The following is a 25,684-nucleotide window of genomic DNA, read 5'->3' as shown; positions in this document are numbered from 1 at the left end:
GCCCTCATTTATGTCCATTTGCAGCGTGCTTGGTCACATGACTGATTTGCAACAATTTTGTTGAACACTGGTGTTTTGATTTCCAGGAAGAGCCATCCCATAGTGAACAATGAATTTGCTTAATAATCATGGTATTTGCTTAATGAACACGGGTCATACAATTGGATCTGATGATGTGGTTATGACCGGCACGATTTATGACCATAATTGCCAGACTCAATTATTGGTTGTAACTCAAGGACTATACTATCTGAAAAAAAAAAGATTTGTGGCAAAAATGTTCAACAACTTTGCAGCTGTAGCTGTAACAACTTCCATGTGAGTTTATCCATCAAGAGTCTCTGAGACATAAACCACATCACTGTGGGCTACCAGTAAGACCTGTTGCCATTCTTGCAACTATGGACTCCAAATATTATGTATCTCAAAAAAAACCCAAAACCAACCCCTGACACATGGCTGACCATTTTCAGTGAAAAAAAGAAATTGTCCTTCAGGAAAATTTGGTTGCTTTTACTGATCCCATTATTTTTAAAATGTCTTTCTTTTAAGTAACCCCAAAATTTTCCACTTTGAAACAAGGAACTATAACTCCTGGCAAACTTGTGTATAATGACTGAGTCAATTGTTGTGGAAAATGACATGTTTGAATGTAATGAAGTTACTCTAACCAAAGTCTTCTCTTTATCATAAATTGGCCTATTACGATTTACACATTCCATGCAGCAGTGCATGTCATTCTTTATGAATAGATTAGTTTCTCACATGCCTGGCATCTCCTTTGCTGGCAGGCAGCAGAAGTAAACACTGACCCTCTATGCAGACAAGATTGTACAGGAAAATTCTGAGCCAGCATGGTCTAGTTTGACTAAAATGCATGTGAGTACCAGCCAAAGCTGGATTTAATACAGGCGCATATTCAGATCAGCCTGAAGGTTATTCCAGTTAGGCATTACTAAATCCCACCCACTACTCCTCCCTTAAAAGAGATTGGATTTCCTTTGCTTATGTTTCTCTAGAAGTAGAGTAGTATACGTGTACTCTATGTTTCAGGAAGAGAGTATGACATTCTTGAAATCTCAGTTTAAATGTGGATTTACCATCTGGTTCTGGAAAACCTAATGGGATCACATTTCTTAGTGCCAGGAACAAATATTTTTCTTTTTTCTTTTTTACTTTTGCTAGTAAGATTTTGTCTGGGTAAAAATAAAGGACGTTCTTATACCCTAGAATTATGGCCTGGCTGCTGGTTAGAACTTGCTTCCCCAAAATTGCTTTTGGACAGAAATTTTCTTATCAAAGCAGAGCATGGAGCAGAGGTCCCTTGACTGCATACATGCCAGAAGCAACAGCTTTTCCTGGACCAAGGAATCACAAAGAACTATACCAGCTCTCAGTGGAGCAAGCAGATGTATTCTGGGGAGCACTAGCAAGAAGCCGACTGATGTGGAGCAATCCTTTTCATTCTGTTAGTGACTGTAACTTTCAGCAGGGCAAGGTGTCTTGGTTTCTTGGAGGACAGCTCAATGTAGCAGGTAAGGAGAAATTCAACTGTTCTTTGTCTTTTTCTACTTGTGAAGGAAAAAAATATTGCAGCCCGGGACCTTTGGGTACAAGGTCTTTTAAAATCCTGTTTTAAATTTCACCAAAGTCAACTTTTCAATCATTTCGCCTTGTTTTTGAATACCCTGAAAATTAATGTACTTATCCTTTTTAAACATGCTTGGAGTATAATTTAAGAAAGTAGCAACATATTGGAAGGGATGGGAGAGAGTAAATGTTGCATAAGTAGCATAATGTGTAGTGTGGATTTAAAATTCTTCCTATCTATAATATGAGACTCTTTGTTTATCAGACTTCTGTAGCCTGCTTACTAGAAGGATTTCAATGATATGAACTGTCTCTGCTTTTCTGTCTTTGGAAAAAGGTCAGATAAAGGAACACACAATAAAGAAAAGCAGAATAAGCAGAAATACATTGTTTATTCTTGCACTGGATTCAGGAAGACATTAATCTAGTTGATTGTGGACAAATATTCTCTGCAAAATGTATTTTAGAAGTAATTACCTATTTTTGCATTTTACCGATTTAAAAAAAGCAGCTCAAGTTTTTATACTTTATAAAATGTTTATGTTTTCAGATTTAAAATAATTAAAAGATCTGCAATAGAATCAAATAGTTGATAACAGTACAACGAAAGAAGTGCAGCTCACAGAATTCAGCTGTGTATGTGAAAAAATATAATTTACTCAACATGAGTAAATTGTTTATATAGCTCAGGTCGTTTCATTCATCTGTTGTATCTGCTGTGTATGCTTTTCATCTAGCCTATCAGATAAGTTTGGAGCAGTTTTAATCTTTTTTCTGATGATTATGCCCTGCTCATATCCTGCAGGAATGGAATGACATAGAAATATTAGTCAGTAAACCATGGACATTGAGAAGCTACATTTCAATTGAACTGATATTTCTTAGTGATGCTTATATAAACTATGATGGGCTTTCTCCTATCAACACAGTAATCAGGGTTACTGCAGATATTCTTAAAATAGATCATCTTAATATAATGTATGTGACATAATCCTATCACTACAAAAACAAACCAGAACACAAACTTGTGCTAAGTATCACTCTTACGTATAAAAACATTCTAACCTACATTAGTTTTCTTAAAATTATAGAGTGAAAGAGCCTGTTTAGCAACGCCTCTTCTCCCTGCAGGGATCCAAATTAAATTATCCACAGGAGATAGCTGTATCAATATGAGACTTGCCATTGGTAATTATATGAATCCCCTTTTCCCTCCTTTCTGAAGATTAAGAACATTTGCACTCTCCTCCAGCTGTCTGATACTTGTTCTCCCCGAGTTTCAGCATCCACCTCCCAGCAGTGAGGCATCAGCAGTGGATTTGGTATATAGCTTTGGGTGAATGGTTGACTTTACACATTGCAGTAAACTATGGTTTGCTTAACTATAGTTTATTGAATAAACACATTAAATATAACATGCGATTGACACAGATCAGGTGCTCCCAGATGATGGAAATTGTAGAATGAAAATAAAGGCTTATAGTTGTGTCAATGATGCGATGAATGGAGAAATAATGGTGCAATTAATGGAGAAAAATAAGTACTGCAATGAAACATACATTTACTATTATTGTAAAGGTCAAAATAAATTTGGTACAGGTGGCCATTTTGACTTGCTTCATTTAGATGGAAAGCCCAGAAGCAAGTGAGATAGGATACTATGTGAATTAACAGTTAAACTGGCTATTTTCTCCCAGTCTGGCTCCAGTAGTGGAAGTGAGTCTTCCTGAGAGTTTTAGCCAACATAAACTGTGTGAAGCATTGGAATGCAAAATCCAAGTAAATTTGGTAGAGAATTTGGTGTCCTTCACTTACATGACCCTGTATGTAAAAAGTAGATTTATAGCAACACTTTCTAAAACATGTGTCATAGAAACATTGTATTTTTTCTGAAATGAATCCAATTTAAGATTAATAGTTCTAAAATGATCATGGCTTAGAAAGTATGTAACAAATTATTTATTTAGTGTGTTTCTTAATTCTACCAATAACCACTATGTTCTGAATGGGTTATATAAACAAGATAAAAACACAGTAAATATGAAAGAGCACAGTTAATCAAGAAGCAGTTATTTAAAAAAAAAAAGGTAGAATCTGTGGTTTAAATTCTGAAATATGTTTACTAACATTTATTTGAGACTGCGAATGATTAACTTTAGACTCTAGAACTCTTGAGTTGTGAAAATCAATAGTACATTTTATAATTGGCATGAGCTACCTAGATGACCTTGAGCAGGGCAATGTGCACAATTTGACTTTAGGCTGTACAATTCATTTATCAATTGTTAATTTTGCACCTGAACTTTGTAAGCAAATAAAGATGAGTGTGTTAATATATATTCACAACTTATATATGTAGAATCAGGCATATGTGTGTTTATGTGTATGTATATGTGTCTCTCTGTGTGTGTATAATATATAGGTATAGATGTATAAATATAGCGAGAGAGGATGCTAATTCTTGATTCTTAGCATAGTACATTTGATTGAGGAAATATGGCCTAGCCATCAACATTAAATTTATGATGGGCACAGTAACAGCAGCTGCAGATGGCTGAGTGTGTAATAATGAGAGGTGTATTTTCTTTCAGTTAACTGTCTGGATCGACATGTCCACAAAAATCCAAATAAAGTAGCGTTAATCTGGGAGAAAGATGAGCCTGGGCAAGAAGACCAAATTACATACAGGTCCTGACTTATCATTTTCTCTATCCATCTATTTCAGTCTTCTAAGAGGTGTGAATCTTCTTAATGGTTAACACTTGCTTTTTTGATCTCAGCCAAATCCTAGGCTTCTAGAGAAGGAAAACGATTTGAACTGAAATGTCAATATTACATTATTAAAAGTCAGATCAGTGATTTATTGAGCCCGGTACAGGAGACAGAGATGACCATGCTTGTTTTCTGAGTTTCAGAAATAGAGATCTTTCTGCTTGTCCTAATTTGAATAGGAGATATACAGTACTGTAATTAAGACCAAAGCTTGTAATAGTTCATAAAAGCTGTTCTCCACTGTTCTCTGTTACCTTGATTTGGAGATGTCTAATGGAATAAACATAAACAGAGGGATAGAATCAAGATCACGTGAAGTTTAATAACACTTTATAATGCCTTTATAATGCCACACTTGGAATACTGCATTCAGTTTTGGTCACCACAATGTAAAAAAAGATGTTGAAACTCTAGAAAGAGTGCAGAGAAGAGCAACAAAGATGATTAGGGGACTGGAGGCTAAAACATATGAAGAACTGTTGCAGGAACTGGGTATGTCTAGTTTAATGAAAAGAAGGACTAGGGGAGACATGATAGCAGTCTTCCAATATCTCAGGGGCACCACAAAGAAGAGGGAGTCAAGCTATTCTCCAAAGCACCTGAGGGTAGGACAAGAAGCAATGGGTGGAAACTAATCAAGGAGAAAAGCAATTTAGAACTAAGGAGAAATTTCCTGACAGTTAGTACAATTAATCAGTGGAATAACTTGCCTTCAGAAGTTGTGAATGCTCCAACACTGGAAATTTTTAAGAAGATGTTGGATAACCATTTGTCTGAAGTGTTGTAGGGTTTCCTGCCTAAGCAGAGGGTTGTACTAGAAGACCTCCAAGGTCCCTTCCAACTCTGTTATTCTATTCTATTTTAAAACTATTTATTTTCTTTGGGCAGAGAATTGCTAGAATTGACATGTCGACTTGGGAACACCTTAAAGCGCCAGGGAGTGAAGAAAGGTGACAGAGTCACTATCTACATGCCTTCCTGTCCAATGGCTGTGGTGACCATGTTGGCTTGTGCCAGGATTGGAGCAATACACACAGTAGTATTTGCTGGATTCAGTTCTGTTGCATTAGCTGACAGGATCCAAGATGGTGAGAATGCTGCATTTCTTTCTCTGTTTTCTTTCCTTTTTCTTTTTAGGCTCATGACCAGTGTAGTGTCCAAAAGTATGATTATGCATGACTTGCTTTTAACCACAAACAATATTCTTAACATATCAAGATCCTCATTCCTCCAGTGCTGGCAGAAAGAGAAGCATATATCTTAGTTTAAAAGAATGTCTGCCCTTGGTAAAGAGGTAGAAATTGAAGAGCCAAGAATTTTTATTTTGTAATTTGACTTTTAAACAAAGGAAGATTGTCTTTTGGACCTGGTGCTCCTTCTTTCTTCATCTCTTGCTCTCCAATTTTCAGACTCCCATAGACTATTCCCTCCCTCTTGCTGCACTTCTGTATGGTTTGCTAATTACACAGTGGCAGATAGGACAGCGCTCCAGAGGGTTAACATCATTTCCCAGAAGATCATTGTTTGCCATCTCGCCTCCTTGGAAGAGCTTTATAGCTCCCGCTGCCTTAAGAAAGTTCAAAACATTCTTAAACATCCATCGCATCCTGGGCACCCTTTTTCTGAACTATTACCATCTGGCAGAAAGTACAGGACAATAAAAACAAGGACCAATAGACTGAAAAACAGCTTCTATCCCAGAGCAATAACTATATTGAATTTTACTATATAGTATAATATTAATGCAATATCAGAGGTTTTCAATTCAATTGTATAGAATGTGAAGGATGTGTTTTTTTTAAAATTTTTTTTATAGTTTTCTTATGTATGATGTACACTGAAGAGGGCATTTAATTTCGTTGTACAAGGTGCAATGACAATAAAATAAACTAAATTAACTCTGCTTTTGAATGGTGAGCAAGGTTACAACATAAATTAAAGATACTCACAATGACATCAATGTAATAGTAGTTGTGTGTTTGCTGTATGTGTATGAAGGCATGATAAATAGCAACAATTGGATCTGGGTGAAGATCTGGATTGGGACCCTGGAATGGGAAGAGGAAAGTTCAGATTACTTCTCCCTCCAATTGCTGTTATTATTTGTTTTTGGAAATACAATAACGCTTAAGGAGACAAGCTAGAAGAATTTCCCAAATAATCCTGAGACCATTTCTAATCTGTAACAAAAATACACTTACTAACCTATAACAAATAATACACTTGTTAAAATATACTCTACAACCATGATGGCGAACCTATGGCACATGTGTCCACAGGTGGCACGTGGAGACATATCGGTGGGCACATGAGTTCAGCTGCAGCACACATGTGCATGCCAGCCAGCTGATTTTTGGGCCTTCTGGGCCACCCGGAAGTAGGGAAACAAGCCATTTCCAGCCTCTGGAGGGCCTCCGGGGGGGATGGGGAAGGCCGTTTTCGTCCTCCCCAGGCTCCTAGAGAGGCTCTGGAGCCTGGGGAGAGCAAAAAATGGGCCTACTGGGCCAAAAGCAGGGGGCGCGGGGGGGGGGTCGTGTGCGCATGTGTGGGGCACATAGAATTATGGGTGCGGACATGTGCACATGCAACCCCACCTACACTCCCCCCACTTTTGGCACACAATGGCAAAAAGGTTAGCCATTACTGCTCTACAGTGTATCAGGGAGGAATTTACTAGACAAATTCCCCTCAGAATACAAAGCAGGAGAAAGTTGCTTTAAAAAGCATAAAATTTTCATACTAATTTTTTTTTTTGTGCGGGGTGGGGGTGTATTGCCTTTTTCAGCTCAGTCTGAAACAGTGATCACAGTCAATCAAGGTTTGAGAGGAGGCAAAGTTGTTGAACTAAAGAAGACGGTAGATGAGGCTGTGAAGTTTTGTCCAACAGTGAAGCGAGTTTTTGTTTCAAAAAGGACAGATGAGAAAGTTCTCATGTCTGATTTAGACATACCACTAGAGGAGGTGAGTAATATATTCTTATACTACTGACTGAAGAAGAGATCCAAAACACTACACTAAGTTGTGTTTCCCCAGTTTCCAAGGTTTATGAACTTACGGAGGATGAGTGCTATAGTCCTATACTCAATGATACCTTTTTTTCTCTCTTGTTTTCTCTTTGTTCAGGCCATGCTTGGCCCTAAGATCCTAGTTTCTATTAACCTAAATGTTCCTTTTAGATGGAAAATGAGCTAGAAAACTGTGTTTTAATATTGTAATATCCATTAACACACCAGCTTGCAATATGCCAGGGCTGAGAAGGCAGTAAGATGCCTCTGAGACTCTTTCTCCTTTCTCCTTTCTTTTTCTTTACCTCGTCTCCTCCATGAATTTTACTTCTTTTTCTACATTCCCTCTGCACTGGACACTGGTTCAGTCACCCTTTTTTGCTCCTTAATCTTCACATTTTGGTGCCTTTAGAGCAAAATGCCTAAGAACTTCATTTCTTTAAGGTGGTGCTTCTCAAACTTTTCTTTTATCACCAAACCTGCTTATCAAAAAGTCCTAAATGTCACTGCTGTAACTAGATAGTGTCTTCATGAGTTATTACCCAAAGAAAAAATGCTTTTACTCAATTTGGGAGTAATTTATCCCTGTTTGGGAGGCATTGCTCCTTCTCAGGGAAGAAGAAAACAGAATAGGTCTAAACTTGGTTTCCTTCCAAGATTTGAGTCCCTTATCTGATCCAGGGATACTATTGTGTTCTACCTAGTGATAATAAGCCAAAGTTCCTGAATTTTACTATATAGTAGGACTTTTTTTCAGTTATGGATTTACAAATACTGTATGTACATGAAAGTAAGGGTGGGAAAGGTGCTGTTATAGTGGTCATCCATGGCTTCAAAATGCATCTTCTAAAATTCTAAAACACACCTCAAGCCTTTTTTTTTTTTTTCGCCAAGAAGAACATTTGTTAAGAATTCTGGTAGTTTTAAATAACAATGTTGTCCTCCCAGTATTTACTGGGATCTCATTACTGGCAAAAGGAGATCCAATTCATTTTTTACAGTAGCTCTCTAATTAAAATCATTCCTAAAATTAATACTTGTCCCTTGGGACAAAACACTCAGGGTTTCAAAAATATGAAAGAGTGAAAGAATAACTTGGAAAGTACAGGTTGTTGTTGTTGTTGTTGTTGTTGTTGTTGTTGTTGTTGTTGTTATTATTATTATTATTATTATTATTATTATTATTATTATTAAATTTATATACCACCCTTCTCCCAAAGGACTCGGGGAGGTGTACAGCCAATTAAAAACACAAGATACAAACAACAGTTTTAAAATAGTTAAAAGTATTAAACAATTTCGGCCCGAATTTAAAACCCAAAATTTAAAACACCCAATTTAAAATCATTTACATAGACAACCCTGCCTGGTGGAACAGCAAGGTCTTAAGGGCACAGCAAAACACACGGAGGTCGGAGATCTTGCATATTTCCGGGGGCAGTTCGTTCCACAGGGCAGGAGCTCCCACTGAGAAGGCCCTTCCCCTGGGTGTCGCCAGCTGACATAACTTGGCCAATGGCACCCTGAGGAGTCCCTCTCTGTGGGAGCGAATTGGTCGGTGGGAAGCTACTGGTGGCAGAAGTCGGTCTCGAAGGTATCCAGGTCCTAAGCCATGGAGCCATGGAGCGCTGTATTAACCAAGGTAACCAACACCTTGAATCGCACCCGGAAGACCACTGGGAGCCAGTGCAGCTCGCGCAGGAGAGGTGTCACATGGGTGCAACGAGTCGCGCCAATAACCACCCGCGCGGCCGCATTCTGGACCAGTTGGAGCTTCCGAGTGCTCTTCAAGGGGAGCCCCATGTAGAGAGCATTACAGTAGTCCAGCCGGGAGGTGACAAGGGCGTGAGTGACAGTGCGTAAGGCGTCCCGGTCCAAAAAGGGCCGCAACTGGCGGACTAGGTGAACCTGATAAAAAGCCCCCCTGGCCACGGCCATCATATGTTCTTCTAAAGACAGCCATGCATCCAGGAGGACACCCAGATTGCGAGCCCTCTCTGTGGGGGGTAAAGATTCACCCCCAATAGTCAGCGATGGCACCAGCTGACTATATTGGGATGCCGGAAGCCACAGCCACTCGGTCTTGGAAGGGTTGAGTCTGAGCCTATTTCTCCCCATCCAGACCCGCACGGCCTCCAGGCAGCGGGACATCACATCAAGGGCACCATTGGGGTGGTCTGGGGTGGAGATGTACAACTGAGTATCATCAGCGTACTGATGGACTCTCACCCCAAAACCACCAATGATCTCACCCAGCCGCTTCACATAAATGTTGAACAGAAGGGGCGAGAGGACCGACCCTTGCGGCACCCCCCACGCGAGGCACCTCGAGGTCGACCTCTGCCCCCCTGCCAACACAAACTGCAAATGGTCGGAGAGGAAGGAGGAGAACCACCATAGCACGGTGCCCCCTATTCCTAACCCCCTCAACTGCTGCAGCATGATACCATAGGTATCAAAAGCTGCTGAGAAATCTAATAGGACCAGGACAGAGGAGCAACCCCTGTCTCGAGCTCTCCAGAGATCATCCATCAATGCGACCAATGCCGTTTCCATGCTGTACCTCTGCCTGAAGCCCAACTGGTATGGGTCCAGATAGATAGCTTCATCCAGGTACCGGGGAAGTTGTCGTGCCACCACACTCTCAACAACCTTTGCCACAAAGCGAAGGTTGGAGACCGGACGGTAGTTAGCTAATATAGCCAGGTCCAGGGATGACTTCTTGAGGAGGGGCCTCACCACCACCTCTTTCAAGATTAGAGGCAAAACAATAAACAAACAAACAAACAAATAAATAAATATGTCACCTGCAGCTATGTCAATTAAGATAAAATGAGACGACAATTCAGGGTGAAGTAATGACATAATAGTTGTTGTATTGTCCTAGAAGCTAGGTGCATGTTACTAATTGCTATGAGGAAAACAACCTTAATTAGAGACACAGGGGAAGAAGGAACAAGGGTTTGTGTAAGCAATGCTACCGACGTCAGAAATAGCCCATAAGGGGATCAACATTCTTTGCACAGCCTTGAGAAATAGGAATTTGTTTTGTGAAAGTGAATATTTGGACTATCCCATGCTAAACTTCACAGTTTGAACATTGGTACAGAGGGAGCTAGAAAGATCTCACAGGATCTTTGAGGAGAGCCTACTGAAAGATTATCTGCTTCTTGTGACAGGAAATGATGAAAGAGGATGTAACCTGTCAACCGGCTACCTTGGAGAGCGAGGATTTACTGTTCCTCCTTTACACTTCAGGAAGTACTGGAAAACCCAAAGGCCTGGTCCATTCCCAGGCAGGCTATTTGCTGTACGCTGCCCTCACACATAAGGTACAAAATGGGAGTATCTTGCAATTCTGCAAGGACAATTACATTCTGTGGCATTTTATCTGTGATTCTTCATGGGTAGATTGGGTGGTCACACAGCACTGAAAATAAGCCAGCCCTGAGCAGCCAGCAAATCAGGCAATAAGCAGCCAGAAAGCTATTAAACAGTGTTTTTTTCACATGGCCACTTTTTGTTGTAAAATGTTTTTATTCTCCACGTAATTAATTAGAAAGCAAATTCCTTATGAACACGAAGATATTACTATTCTCATACTTAACAGGTATATACAGAAGCTCCATTATATGCAGCAGAATTTATTTCCAAGGAGTATATACAAAATTACAAATTGTCTATACTTTTGTCGTGAATATCCGAATCAAGTTCTAAAGTGCTCTGTGGGGCTTATTCCCAAATGATAGCCAGACAGCCATTTGTAGTTAGACGTCTTTGTCTGGCAGACTGATCCTATATTACTGTGGAATGTAGCACCATTGTAGAATTTACTTTGGAGTAGATACGCTGGCATCAGACAAATTTTCAGATTCTGTCCCCACAGGATAAAGTTTGACATAGGGGTGAAATCTAATTTTTTTTAACTTTTAAAGCATTTTTTTACTACCGGTTCTCTGGAAGTAAAAGCAGGAAGTAACGACGACTGGGCGGGTGGGCGGAGCCTCGGGTTGCCATCGCTACCGGTTCTCCGAACCACCAGCCATCATCGCTACCTATTCGCCCGAGCCGGTCCGAACCGGGAGCATTTCACCCCTGGTTTGACATCTCTATCTTTCCAGCATGTAGGGCTTCATATGTTTCTTTGCAAAAAAAAAAAATTGCTGTGAAATACAGTTGAATTAAAAAAAACAGTTAATTGTGTTACTACAAATAACGTTCACAGTTTCAAACTTGTATTTTTGTAAAAGCAAAGAAAAAAAGACTGGGATATTGGTCACAGTACTTTAATGTGTAGTTCAGCCCTTCGTTCCAAGTGCCATTGAAAACCACAGGACAACTCTGAAATGAATTCTTTTCTCCCAGCTGGAAACAGCACTCACATTGGCGCCTTCCTACTGGAAAAAAATCCCCAAACCAACCCAGAGAATGTCAAGTTTCCATTGCAAACAGAACAATCTTTCACCCACTGTTCCCCTCTGGAATTCTCATCTGTTACAATAGATTTAGAAAGAAAGGGGAGTGAAGAGAGGACTGGGAGCGGACAGCATTGTTTTCAATAATAGCTGCAGTAATAACAGCCAAGAAACTAAAGATAGTGCATTAGAGAATGTTCCACTCTGCAAGAAGTTAGGAAGTGAAATAATACAGTGAGTGTCAGGCCACAGAAAAACCCAATTCCTGGGTCAGTTTTGCAAAAGTCAACTAATCCATTTTTTCCCAAAGCTATATTAAAATTCCAACAACTGCATTCTGGAAACGTTCTTAAGAAATGCAGTTATTTTTTGAATTCAGGAGGCTGAACTAGAGATTTCACAGAGCTAGTTGCTACAACAGTACTCACAGAGCCTGTACTTGTTAATTAGAGGAGAGTCCCATACTGATACTAGGAAAAAGGCAGAAGAAGCTTGCAATTTGCAAATGTTTATATATTAAGATAGAAATCTAGAAATAATGTGTGTGATACATCATAGTTGGAAAGCCTCTAATACTGTGAGCAGACAGTCCATTTCATTTGTTGTCTAGGTATTGCTAACTGTTGATGGACAAGTTCAAGTTCTATTCTGTCATTTTTAGTGATTTCTTAATCTTTAATCTTTAAGGCAAATTTGGATTGGAAAGATTCAGGGGTCTGCAAAAAAAGGACCAGTTCAGCAGAAGAAACAGTGATGTGATTTTTGAAGAATATATATGTAATGATTAATTGTAGTTAGAGGAAATGCATGGAATGGAAGAGTTTGATTTAACTCTCTTAAAGTAGGAGAAGCCCAGATGGCCATGTCACATTTATTATCATTGAGATTAAAAATTGCCTTGAAAATAGGCCGTGACCCTAAATATTATACGGTATATCCCTTTTCCTTCACATTTGTTTTTTAATTGCTACTTCTTTCTTTCATTATAACGCTTGTTCATACTTTTGTAATCTCCCACTTTACATCATATTAAAGTATAATGTATTTGAGGATATTCCATTGAGCTTATATCTGTACATTTAATTTTTCATGAAAGTTCTTGAAATATTGTAAATATTGTCAGTATTAGGTCAAGTTATCAAAGGTTAGGAAAAGTCCACTCCCACCTTGTTCAGGTGAATCCTGAAAATGGTGTGATGGAAACTGGTATTCATGGTAACTCAGTTGATAGAAAGAGCAAAGGTTCCTTTCTTAAATAGGTGGCTACATCATGAAAATATTGCTAATAATCTCACATTAATTCTCAAGCACAGTGATAGCTTTTTTCTTGCTCTTTTTTGCCAAAGAACATATGTTTGCTTGCCAACCAGAGTAACTGGTTTGAGCTGGGAGGTTATGCAAAAATAACCTGAATGAAACAGGTATCTGACCACAGATAATACCATGATTATTGGAGGAATTGGAGGCTATACATTAAAACTGCACATCTGGAGATTGCCTGATTGGAGAAAATTATATAAGCATATTGGGACAGGAGAAAGCTGCTTCTATCTCATGTTGCCCATTTTTCTTTAGTATGTGTTTGACTACAACGATGGAGATATTTTTGGCTGCGTTGCAGATATTGGTTGGATCACAGGTCACAGTTATGTGGTATATGGACCTTTATGTAACGGAGGAACTACAGTCCTTTTTGAGAGTACTCCAGTGTATCCTAATCCAGGTAAAAAATAATATTAAAATTAAAAATTAAAAAGATTAGGTAACAGGATTTTGGTGCAAGACAAAGAAAGGCACTAAATTATATGGTTTAGGTATAACAGTAGATTAATTTGTGGCTCATATAACTTTTATTTTACTTTATTTCTATGCAGCCCATTTTCAAAGGCTTCAAGGTAACATCAATAATTGAATTTATACCTCATTACATTGCTTCTCTTGTGCGCATTATCATTCCTTTTCCCTATCTTCCATTAATTGGTTTTCGCTACTGTCTATATACGTATGTTAAGATTATTTTCCAAAATAATATGTTCAGTGAAGGTGCTACACTAATTAGTTAGAATTAATAGAAGATGAAACTTTCCCCCTTCTTTTCCATTGCCTTCTCATATTTGTTAGCTTACACAAACATGCAAGTTAAGAGTGATGGGAGCGCTGGGGTTTTTTAATACATGGGATATATTACAGATGGGAACATAACAGAACATAATAGAAATTGTGTTTTATGGGTAGAACTATTTCAAATAATAGCTTTTTACACAGTGATAATGGTGTGGCGATGCACTTAACAAATTTCTCACTTAACAACATAAATTTTGGCCTCAACTGTGGTTGTAAGTTGAGGACTAGCTGTAATGTTCTGAAATCATTGGTGGATTTACTCATTGCATTAGGTCTTGGTTTAGTTTTGTTAACACTACAATAGCATTTATTTGTTTATTTGTTGATAGATTTGTATCCCACCTTTATTGTTTATTAACTAAAGCAGTGAACCTATCCAATACACCTTCCTCTTCCTATTTTCTCCACAAGAATAACCCTGCGAGTTGGGCTGAGAGAGAGTGACTGGCCCAAGATCTCCCAACTGGCTTTCATGGATTAGGCAGGATTTGAACTCATAGTATTCTCCTTTCTAGCCTGGTGCCCTAATCACTAAGCCAGTATTGGCAATGAAATTGATACTTTATTCTTTAGAGTTTTTATATGCATTTCTTTACAACTTCCTATAATATACATTTTAATCTATTTTTATGAAACTTTTAATACATTTATTTATATATGACATTTAGAAACTGCCCATCTGTCTCACAGAGTGATGCTGGGTAGGGTACAAACAAAATATAAAAACATAATGCTTTATATAAATATTAATGATAATATTTATATAAATATTAAATTAGGATTAGATGTAAATGCATATGTACATAGCATGTACATATAATAACTATTACATGTACTTCATGCAGAGTTAAATATGGGATGTGACCTAGTTCAGCTTCTCATTTTGATTTTATGTATTTGAGAAGCACATGTGGTAAATGTGAACCAGGTAAAGGGTTTGTTTGTTATTTTAGGCCGTTATTGGGAAACTGTGGAGAGGTTAAAGATAAATCAGTTTTATGGAGCCCCAACAGCAATTCGTCTTCTTCTTAAATATGGAGATAACTGGGTAAAGAAATATGACAGGTCTTCCCTCAAAATTCTCGGATCAGGTGAGTAGTAAGCCAGCCAATATCATTTTCATCCTGGCAAAGAATGTATATGTAGTTCTTGTGCTCTCTGAACTTGGTTGATTTGCTTGCAGATGTTTCATTATCCCACTAGCCTGCATGCAAAGAATCAAGCTCAGAGAACCTTGAGGAGTCAATGCAGTTCAGTCTCTTCTATTGGAATTTGTATGTATTTTGGTTAGCAGGGGAGGTGTTAAATTCATCATATTTGTAGGATTCACACCCTTTGCTTTTCCAGTATTTTTTTAAATCATCGTTTGTTAAAATACTATTGAGAATGAATGGTGTGAACATAACACTAAGCTGGAACAGATGGATTCACATATTATTGTATGCTAAGCCAAAGCCAAAATATGTTACGATTTAATAAAATGCATGTATCCAAACCATTTTTTTCTTTACAAGTTATTTTGTTTTTCCTCTCTTCGTACAGTGGGGGAACCTATCAATTCAGAAGCCTGGGAGTGGTACTTCAATGTGGTTGGAGATAGAAAGTGTCCTGTAGTTGACACATGGTGGCAAACTGGTAAGGAAGCATATATAAATTCACTATATTTGGAGCAGTAATTGTCACTTGATTAAGCATTGCATTTATTTGCAAAGATTAGCATGCATCGTGTCTTATACGCCAAGCAAGATAGAGATGAAGGATTTAAATATGCTGACCCAAAATCTCTTTGAAAAAACAAATCAGATAAAGACACTTGATGGTGACAGCTGGACTACATTCATTAAGATTGCAATGTATGGGAATAGAGTCCTATACATAGGAATATTTGCAAAAATGTTCTAGTGACATGGCCAGGCATCTTTTATTTTTCTTCAAAATATCAGATCAGAAGCATAACTTGTATGATGAACAAATGCAAGGAACTTTCATTTACAAAATGGTGCTCATAAAGATGAGGAAGATTTTCTTATTAGCATTCCCTCATTATTTTTGCTTCATTTCAGAAACAGGAGGCATCTGTATTGCTCCTCGACCATCAAACCCTGAAGATGAGATTGTTCCAGCTATGGCCATGAGGCCATTCTTTGGCATCAGACCTTCTCTTCTAGATGATAAAGTATATATTTAATTTAGCAGTTGGAGAATTGATAATCTACTTTTTAATTCACACAAGTTCTTAAAAAAGGAATAAGTATCAAAGCAACAATTCTATACTACCTTTACTTTCCTGAACTGAAATAGCATGACCATCTCCCTTATGCCTTCAAATCTCTTCCCAAAAGTTTTGTTTAATAAAACGGTTTGGATTATGTCTCCTAGTACTACCGGTACTGCATATTATCATTAAATCAATGTATAATTGAAATCATCCTATATATTTCCCGTTTCCATTCCATCTTCTTTCTAATTTTTTTCTGTATCTATTTGAGATTGCAAGTAGCCTGGATTGGGATCTAGTATACCTGTGTTTGAGGGATGTGGTGGCTCAGTGGCTAAGATGCTGAGCTTGTCGATCAAAAGGTCGGCAGTTCAGCGGTTCAAATCCCTAGTGCCACATAACGGGCCAGGTTCTGCCAACCTAGCAGTTGGAAAGCATGTAAAAAATGCAAGTAGAAAAATAGGGACCACCTTTGGTGGGAAGGTAACAGCGTTCCGTGCGCCTTTGGCGTTTAGTCATGCTCACGGAGACGTCTTCAGACAGTGCTGGCTCTTCAGCTTTGAAACGGAAATGAGCACCGCCCCCTAGAGTCAGGAATGACTAGCACATATGTGCAAGGGGAACCTTTACCTTTACTTTTATACCTGTGCTTTGTAAAGCATTAGGTGCTTTTTGAGTATTATATTATATATTAGTTATCCAGTATCATGTTCAAACAAGGCTTTCTATAAAGATTTTCTGGTGAGGTCAGCATAATGTGAGAGTTGAAATCTTTGTTTTATTTTTAATTCTGGATATTTTTTTCTGGATTCATATATTTTATTATATATTTATTAATTAAATTTATATGCCACTCATCTCACTGTTGAAGCAACTCTGGGTAGCGTATTCCTATACAATAAACTATACTTCTAAAATCATGATTTGTTGAAGAAGTCCTAGGAATCTAGTTTACACACATATCACTAAGTCATAATGCTTGATCTATAAACCACTTGGAAACACAAACTCAATCTCAATCCAATCCAATTAGACAAATGACAAACAACTACAGTTTTAAAAATGTAGGAAAACCGAACTGGGTAAATATATAGGCTACATGAATCAAATGTATTTCTGTAGGATATTGAATAAAAGGCACAAATATAAAGATGAAAATTATAAGGTTAACTAAAATTACAAAGGTTAGATTTTTTTATAAAGAAAAGCAAGGGTTTTCAGCATTAAGATAAGAGTTCTGAACAACAGTAGCACAAAGGCAATGGAACATAAAAAAATGCAAAGGACTTTTATTGCTAGTTTATACAGAACATCTAGCAGAAGAAATTTTAAACAAAGATAGGAAATGCATGATTTTGTAAAATGAGTTAACTGACAATGATGTACGTGCCATTAGCTGCATTCTTTAAGCCTCAGTAATAAACTGAATAACTATGCAAGCCACTTCCGAAGTTAATTAAGTTTATACTATTTTTTTCTCTCTCCAGGGAAATGTCTTAACACAGAATGATGCCTCTGGAGCCCTCTGTATTTCTCAGGCTTGGCCAGGCATGGCAAGATCTATTTACAATGATCACCAGCGTTTTCTGGAGACCTACCTGATGCCTTACCCAGGTATAGATTAGTGGAGATGGAAAGGGAAAATAAGAGTAATATATAATTCTCAACAGTGTTTAGAAATTATAATTCCTCCTTCTGAATCCTTGTGCACAATGGCAAGTAGAACCAGAAGAATATTTTTTCAAGTTATTGTCAGAGCCAAACTCACAATGCCACCCATATAATTCACCAGAAAATAAAAATGTGGGTCAGGGTTGAACTGTGGAATCCTTGGTGCCCTCTGAACATTGTTGTTTGTTTGCAAATGTTTCATTATCCAACTAGTGCACATATGTTACCTAGCTGGCTAATGAAACATCTGCAAGCAAATAACCAAGTTCAGAGAGCGCCAAGGACTCTGTACTCATAGAGTATGGAGAATATAATTGTCATATCATTTATGACAATTATAGGCATATTTCCTATAAATGTAAATGGTAGGAGCGAAGAGTATGATTTGGATTCAGATCCTAGAAGGCCACAAGGACTTTAACAAATGCAAACTGGGCCTCTGCACTTATTGTTTGCATTGTAAAGGTGAATGCTTTCCTTCTAATTCAAATAATCTAGTGATATAGAGAGTAAGAAAAATGACCTTGATTGAAATATGCAGGAACCTAGACAAAATGGGCTGAAGTATTTTTTTAAAGACCAGAACTCAAAGATAACAGAAGGACTAGATGTTAGGGAAAGAAAATACAATCCTACCTTTCAATATGTATTTTTTTAAATTGGAGACAGAAATACAGTATTGTGTTTGTACCTTGAAGTGGTTCAGTAGAGGAAAAGGTTTACAATCTTAGCCATCTGTGAAAAATAGCTGGGAGAAGTCCAAGGTTTTCGACAGAACACTTCCAACAGATACAGTTCTGTGCAAATGTTTAGGCACCCTGACCAGATTGTGTGTTTCAGTGAATGTAGAGATTGTGTCAGCTTCTGTTCACTTAGAGCAGTGGTTCTCAACCTTCCTAATGCCGCGACCCTTTAATACAGTTCCTCATGTTGTGGTGACCCCCAACCAGGGGTGGGTTCTAAATTTTTTTACTACCGGTTCTGTGGGCGTGGCTTATTTTGTGGGTGTGGCTTGGAGGTAGGTGTGGCTAGCTGGTCATGTGACTGGGTGGCCATGGCTATGTGTATAGGGACTACTCAGAGGGCTGAAAAAAGTCATTTGACAGGTCCTCGCACTTTTGACTGGTCCTCACACTTATGACCATCCTCACATTTATGCCCGTGCAGCATTCTTAACAACCATGTCACTCATTTCACAACTGCTTCTCTTCACCATGGTGACAAGATAGGGCAAAAACGTAAAATGTGAGGACAGTCGTAAGTTCGAGGACAGGTCAAAAGTGTGAGGACCAATCAAAAATAACTTTTTCAGCCCTCTGAGTAGTCCATATGCACAAAAGGACTACCCAGAGGGCTGAAAAAAGTGATTTCTGACAGGTCCTTGCACTTTTGACCGATCTTCGCATTTATGACTGGTCATCATTTATGCCCATTGTAGCATTCTTAACAATGTGTCACTCATTTCACAACTGCTTCTCTTCACCATGGTGACAAGATGGGCAAAAACGTAAAATGTGAGGACAGTCATAAGTTCGAAGACTGGTCAAAAGTGCGAGGACCAGTCAGAAATAACTTTTTCAGCCCTCTTAGTAGTCCATATGCATAAAAGGATACAGCAATAGAGAGGGATGAAGGAAGGGAAGGGAAATTAGAGTAGGAGTGAGGGTAAGAGAGGGAGGAAGAGAGGAGGAGAAGGAGAAAGGAAGAGGAAGTAGGGAGGAGAAGAAGAGGGTGAGGAAGAGAAAGTAAGAAGGAAAGAAAAGAGAGAGGTGGTAGGTTTGAGGAGAAAGATTGCTGTACAATAAAAAAGATGAAAGGGAAGAAAGCCAACCCCAAACAAATATAAAGATATTAAGATAAAGAATGAATTGTTAAACTTTAAAGAATAAAAGGGAACAAATATGAATAAATAACAATAATTAGAAACACACATACAAACATACAATGTATTTTCTTTGAACAGAGTATTTGGCCGGTTCATAAATTTAAACAGTGTTTAGTCATTTCAATTAAATTTACAATTTCTATATTTCCTTTTTGCCATATTTATTCCTCATCTATTTTTGTAAAAAACCAATATTACCCTTCATCCTCATCTCTAATCTTAATCAAATTCAATTTTTCCCTTCTATTCTATATTATACCCCTTCCCATTGTCATTTATTTTTATATCCATCCTCACATTGGTTAATTATGTAATATTACAGTTGTTTAATATGAATTCAACATTTTAATATAAATCAATTAGTTATATAACTACCTTTTTTGTATATTAATCAATATGAACATGAATATTCCAATTATTTCCATGCAATCCAATTTCTTACAAATCAATTAATTATATTTACCAATAATAATAAACCAAATAATTTCCCCCATATATTCCTCCAAACCACAACTTAACCATTGCTGCTTTCAACACAATATACAATTAATAGTATCTCAATTATTACAATTCCCTAGTTAAATAGAGCTTTTTTTCTTTTGTGTTTTAAAATCTCCTCTTTTTCCCTAAATTTCCCGTTGTTTGCACCTACCTTTTTTGGTGAGGAAAAAGAATCTGCCTGCCTAATTTTCCAAGGTGCAAAGCCAACAGCCTGCTTTACTTTCTCTTTCGTTTTTCAGTATAGCTAGGGGGAAAAAATCTGCACTCTTTCCAAGCAAGCAGCAGAGCTCTGAGCAAAACAGCTGAGAGCAAATCAGCTGGGGGTCGGGAGCCGATCTAAGCAAGGGCTAATTAGCCTATGCTGAAGCTCCGTGGGCCAATAAAATTACAAAAAAACACTGAACCCTTTGTTAAATTGCTGGCTCCCCCGCCCCTCACCCACCACTATTTATTGGCAATCAATAGTGGTGCGGAGGGGCGGGGCAAGCCAGCAATTTAACAAAGGGTTCGGCTGCACCACTGGCTCTCGGGCGGCCCTTTGAAGCCCCGCGGCAAGAATTTAAACAGTTTTTTTTCCTCTAGCCATCGGAGGCAGCAATAGATGGGGAGTGGGCGGGGTAAGCGAACGGCCGGCGATCCAACAGAGGCAGAGGGTGAGGGTGAGTGAAGGCGTGGGGGGAGGGAGAGAGGGCTTTGGCGACCGCTGTGAAATGGCCGTTCGACTCCCAAAGGGGTCGCGACCCCCAGGTTGAGAACCGCTGACTTAGAGATTCATTGAAACTCTAAGTAAATTGACTCTGGATGCCTAAACTATTGTATTTAGCTGGTTCAAAGTGCTTCAAAGTGTGGCAGCATGGGCAGTTCTTGGGGCACCAAGAATGGGCCATGTAACACCACGGCTCCACAAGCTGCATTGGCTGCCAGTTTGCTTTTGGATGCAATTCAAGGTGTTGGTGATCATCTTTAAAGCCTTTCACGTCATGAGTTCAGGCTACCTGAGGGACGTCTCACCCTACTGGGATTGGCTCATCCCACCAATGCTGGCAGAGGAGGTGTGCTGTGGGCCATGTCAGCCTGATTATTCCAGCTAATGGGGTCCATGAGAAGGGCCTCCTTTGTTGTTGCACCTGCCCTCTGGAACATCTTGCCCCCCAATGTGAGGTTGGCCTCAAGCCTCCTATCTTTTGTAAGGGTCTTAAGACCTGGCTTGGGGCCCCAATGGGGAAACAGCACAGCGGAGGTGGTTGATTAACAAAAACTCTCACCTCTCCCCACCCTGTCCCAATCCTCCCTACTTGTAATTGGATTTTAATAGTTGATTTTAACTTATTTATGTTTTAATATATAGAGATAGACTTTTATGTTTGCAAGTTGCCCAGAGTTACCTTGTGCTTAAGATGGGCAACCAATAAATTTTATATACAAACTGTATTGCTCATTTTAAAATAAGATGTGCTGTGAAGAAGAAATCTTTTCCTATATTCATCTTGTGTGGGAACCTTCTGGACTTTCTAAAGGAAAATAGCTGCCTTATATTTTTGCCCTGTTTTTCATCCTAGGATATTTCTTCACTGGAGATGGGGTCTACCGGACAAGCCAAGGATATTACCAGCTGACAGGTCGCCTGGATGACGTCATCAACATCAGTGGGCATAGGCTAGGCACTGCTGAGATAGAAGATGTTGTGGTAAGAGGCATGGGGAAACTAGCAGTTATTACAACATGCTCGTCACCTAAGAATATACTAAGATGTAATGATCTGGGCAGCTGCTGCTATTTGAGCTGGCCCTCTAGCTGAATTGCTTGTGGCTTTCCAGACCTTTGCATGCTTTGCTGCTCCTTCCTCACCGATTTAAGATTGGTGGGAAACAACGAAATATGAAAAACAAATTTGATTGCCAGGAAAATATAAACAGATGCCTGCCTCGTTTTCCTTTTGGAAACTAAACTGTAGTTCATAACTGCTTTCTACTCACAGTATTATAATTTTCATAATCAATATTGTTATCCAGAATATACAGGGCCTTAAAAATGATAAGAATAATGAATGATACAGAAAATAATGTATTCTATCACATAATCACTTAACCTGCCTCAGGAAGAAGGCTGGTACTTCGGAGCCTTGCCTTGCTAGTCTATTCCTTTTGTTTTGACCACACCAGGCTTAGTGAACCACATGTTTCCGCCAGCCTGTCAGGATCCTTGCAGTAAATTATAGACCTGTTTATGTTCCAGAATAAACATGAGGCAGTGGCAGAGTCAGCTGTGATTGGATATCCTCATAAAATCAAAGGCGAAGGTGGGTGAGTCAGTTTGGATGCTAATAACCGCTATTTCTCTAATAGACTCTGCTTTCACTAGCATGAACATCCCACAGAATTTGTTTGCATGATTCATATTTATTGTATGCTTGGGATAGGCTCCATTCAGAACCTTCATGTGGTCATTTAATGATAACTGAAGTGAAGATCAAGTTCTCAAGCCTTGGCTGAGAGGAGATACGGATTTCAATTATAGTAAAATTTATAGTAAGAAAAGGAAGAATGCTAAAGCATGAAGTTGCGTACCCTGATTCTTACCTCACAGGACAATAACAATAAATGCTCCAATAGACTTATTCTAGAATTTGTATGAGTGGGGCATTGTTTCAAAAGTTAATCAGCAACTCAAAAATAAAATTAGTAATAGCTCTTACTTCCTACCCAATATCAGCCAATATATAAGGGGATTCAACTTCTTGCAAGCTAAGGGAACTATTTAAGTGTGAAAGTCTAGATTTGATGATTGCTTATTTTACTTTTTTAAAAAAACAGGTGCCTATGCATTTATTGTGATGAAAAAAGGTTTTAAACTATCCCAAGAGAACTTGACCTCTGAACTCCAGAGTCTTGTTTCAAAAGAGATCGCAAAATATGCAGCACCAGACCATGTTCAGGTAACAACAGGCAAACTTTTCTTTTCCTAATGCACATCTTCATTCTGCCTAACAATGAATATTTGTAGTCTGACAGAAGGTAGAACATTTTTTATTTTAAAAAGTTGAATCCTGCCTTTAGTATTTGTAAAAATAACTCAAGGTGACAAACATATCCAATGCACCCTCCTCCTCCTATTTTCCCCACAGCAACTCTGAGATGGATTGGACTGAGAGAGTGTGATTGGCCCAAAGTTGCAAGAAAATTCAAAGCAGTTGGATAATCAATGCAATTTTTTTTGCAAAGACATTTTTAATAATTAAAAAAAAAATGTCCAGTGTAATCTAATTCTGCTGTCATTGATCATTTGCTCAGAAAATTTTCGATTTGCTTACCAGTAGTTTTTTTTTTTCCAATTTGATTTATATGCCACCCTTCTCCAGAGACTCAGGGCGGCTTACAATGCGTTAAGCAATAGCCTTCATACTTTTGTATATTTATACAAAGTCAGCTTATTGCCCCCACAAACTGGGTCCTCATTTAACCTACCTTAGAAAGGATGGAAGGCTGAGTCAACCTTGAGCCTTGGAGAGATTCAAACTTACAGTAATTGCGGACAGCTAGTGTTAATCACAATGCTTTTAGACTGCTGAGCTACCAGGCCCGGTTGTATGATTTGCATTCCATTGATTAGCCAAACAAACCAAACCATAATGGTTTCACTATTAAAACAAAAAATTAAGTATGAAAGTTACCTTAAGTATCAAGCTTAAGCATATAATGTTCTTTTTAAAGAAAAATCTGGTTAGCGTAATGAGTATCTAAAGCACTTCAAAAGTATTAGAGCAGGGATAGAAAACTTATAGTGTTCTGCCTATTCTAGTTTGGTTTCTACAGGTTAAATAGACTTATTAGCTATGAAAAGATTACATTACTAAAGATATTTTTGCAACAGGAATCAAATAATCTTTCAACAAATTTATTTAAATAAAGATAACTTTTCTAATTTTTTATGGCATTACTTGATTGCAGGTTAAAATCCCCCACTATTACCAGGTTCATACATGCTGACCCATTCTTTGGTTGTGGCTTATGTATTGTATGAACCTAGCCAGAGTTTATGGCTCAGTGTGTGGTGTGTTTCCAGCCAATTATGGCTTAGTCAATGATCTATGATTAGGCAAACTATGGTTTAGAATGTGTGAATCCAATCAGAACCACAAGGAAACCCCTTGTGGGAATAAATCTTTTCATCAGTCTATAGAACTTTTCTGATTTTATAACCTTTAACTAAAATTTTCTCCAGATCTTAACTTTTATGCCACCTCAAGCCATCTTCTTGTGAGTGGTTGGTTCACTCTTTCCATAAACCTTCCTACTGAAGATTACTATGCCAGAGGAGGCCCTTACACAAATCCACTGTTGGCCTTCTTTTATTGGAAAGTTTACTGAGCAAGTAATCAATTTAATTGAGATACTGATTTTGCTTTTTTTGGCAACCAATTCTGAAGTGCTAAGATGCACCAAAGAAAGAGTAAAACACCTTTTTTCTGTTACCATTGTATGCTGGTAACTTGGTAAGAAATGGAATTGAGTAGCCCCTCCTACATTTGCACATGCAATGAAGAAGACATGCTCAACTACATATTTTCCAGGGGAAAGAAAGTAGGTACAGAAGTGAGATTTTGTAAGATTAGCAGTACATTTCTTCTCAAATTAATATTTATGGGGTGAATTTCCTGATGCTGCTCTAATCTTTCCTTTCATTTTTCTGGTTCAGGTAGCTCGACACCTGCCTAAGACTCGTTCAGGAAAAATTATGCGGCGGGTTCTGAAGAAGATTGTAGAAAACAAAGCAGATGAACTTGGAGATCTGACAACCCTGGATGATCATGACACAGTGAAAGAGATAATTGAGGGATATAAGAAACTTCTGCAGAAAGACCAGTAGCCCAAAATATCTTGGCTCTCAAGAAGCAACAATGAGAAAAATACTGGGCCAACAGCAATCTTTTTACTCTTAAAATCCCTTGCAGAAACAAAAGGGGAAGTTTATTCATTACTGACTAAAACTTATTTTAATAAATGGGAAGAATATAACTCTTAAGTAACAGCTGAAGAATATGCTGTTTAATATTTTATACCACACTCACTACTTATACAAACCACTCCTGGATGATTCACCATTTGTGCCATGGTTTATGTATTAGAAAATTAAGTCTCTATTTTTGAGCAATTAAAATGTGCTGAGAGGAAAACTTCAAACTTTAAGGGAAAATTTAAATACATTTATAGAGGATCTTTATATGATATCAAACTTTGGGGAATAAAAGAATGCTTTGTGTTTCATTAGAAGATTTTGGGGAGCTTTTCAAAGGAAAGAGGAGGATGGATAATTTAAAAGGACATAAGGCAAAATGTAAAAGATAATGTACACATGTCTTCCTGATGCCCACCTGAAGTCTTATAATAGCTTCATTCTGGATTTTATTTTAAAGCAATATAACAATTTTTTTTCAATTGTTGTTTATCAAATTTCCCTTCCTTTTAAATCCCAATAAAAAAAATAGAGAACGTTGTTTTAAAAA

General features: G+C 38.1%; 1 protein-coding gene across 4 annotated transcripts; it reads left to right on the top strand.

The window, feature by feature from the left end:
* Nucleotides 1–992: 992 nt before the first annotated feature.
* Nucleotides 993–25,684, top strand: LOC117665817 (acetyl-coenzyme A synthetase 2-like, mitochondrial). Of its 4 annotated transcripts, none has more exons than XR_004591481.3 (15): nt 1,093–1,535; nt 4,182–4,278; nt 5,251–5,450; nt 7,148–7,323; nt 10,547–10,699; nt 13,358–13,505; nt 13,657–13,677; nt 14,860–14,997; nt 15,449–15,541; nt 15,970–16,082; nt 17,612–17,738; nt 21,741–21,868; nt 22,344–22,480; nt 22,995–23,116; nt 24,877–25,203. XR_004591481.3 is itself a non-coding variant. In XM_034418091.3 (15 exons), exons 1-15 carry the CDS (start codon nt 1,235–1,237, stop codon nt 25,045–25,047), a joined length of 2,052 nt encoding a protein of 683 aa, XP_034273982.1. In that variant the 5' UTR covers nt 1,093–1,234; the 3' UTR covers nt 25,048–25,684. The 4 variants fall into 4 exon arrangements, 2 of the variants coding, with proteins under 2 accessions (XP_034273983.1, XP_034273982.1); XM_034418091.3 differs by having other exon boundaries at nt 22,417–22,480; nt 24,877–25,684; XM_034418092.3 differs by lacking the exon at nt 13,657–13,677 and having other exon boundaries at nt 993–1,535; nt 22,417–22,480; nt 24,877–25,684.

Source organism: Pantherophis guttatus, chromosome 1, assembly GCF_059756535.1.
Source record: "Pantherophis guttatus breed Tessera chromosome 1, ASM5975653v1, whole genome shotgun sequence".
NCBI lineage: Eukaryota > Metazoa > Chordata > Lepidosauria > Squamata > Colubridae > Pantherophis > Pantherophis guttatus.
This window is presented reverse-complemented; position numbering and strand designations above follow the sequence as displayed.

What these genes read in the sequence shown, in the direction of transcription:
- LOC117665817 (XM_034418091.3), top strand. Translation starts at nt 1,235, where the DNA reads ATGGCCTGGCTGCTGGTTAGAACTTGCTTCCCCAAAATTGCTTTTGGA. An exon ending in CCATTTTCAAAGGCTTCAAG is followed by an intron (nt 13,678 to 14,859) that starts GTAACATCAATA and finishes TTGTTATTTTAG; the next exon opens with GCCGTTATTGGGAAACTGTG. An exon ending in CTACCTGATGCCTTACCCAG is followed by an intron (nt 17,739 to 21,740) that starts GTATAGATTAGT and finishes TTTTCATCCTAG; the next exon opens with GATATTTCTTCACTGGAGAT.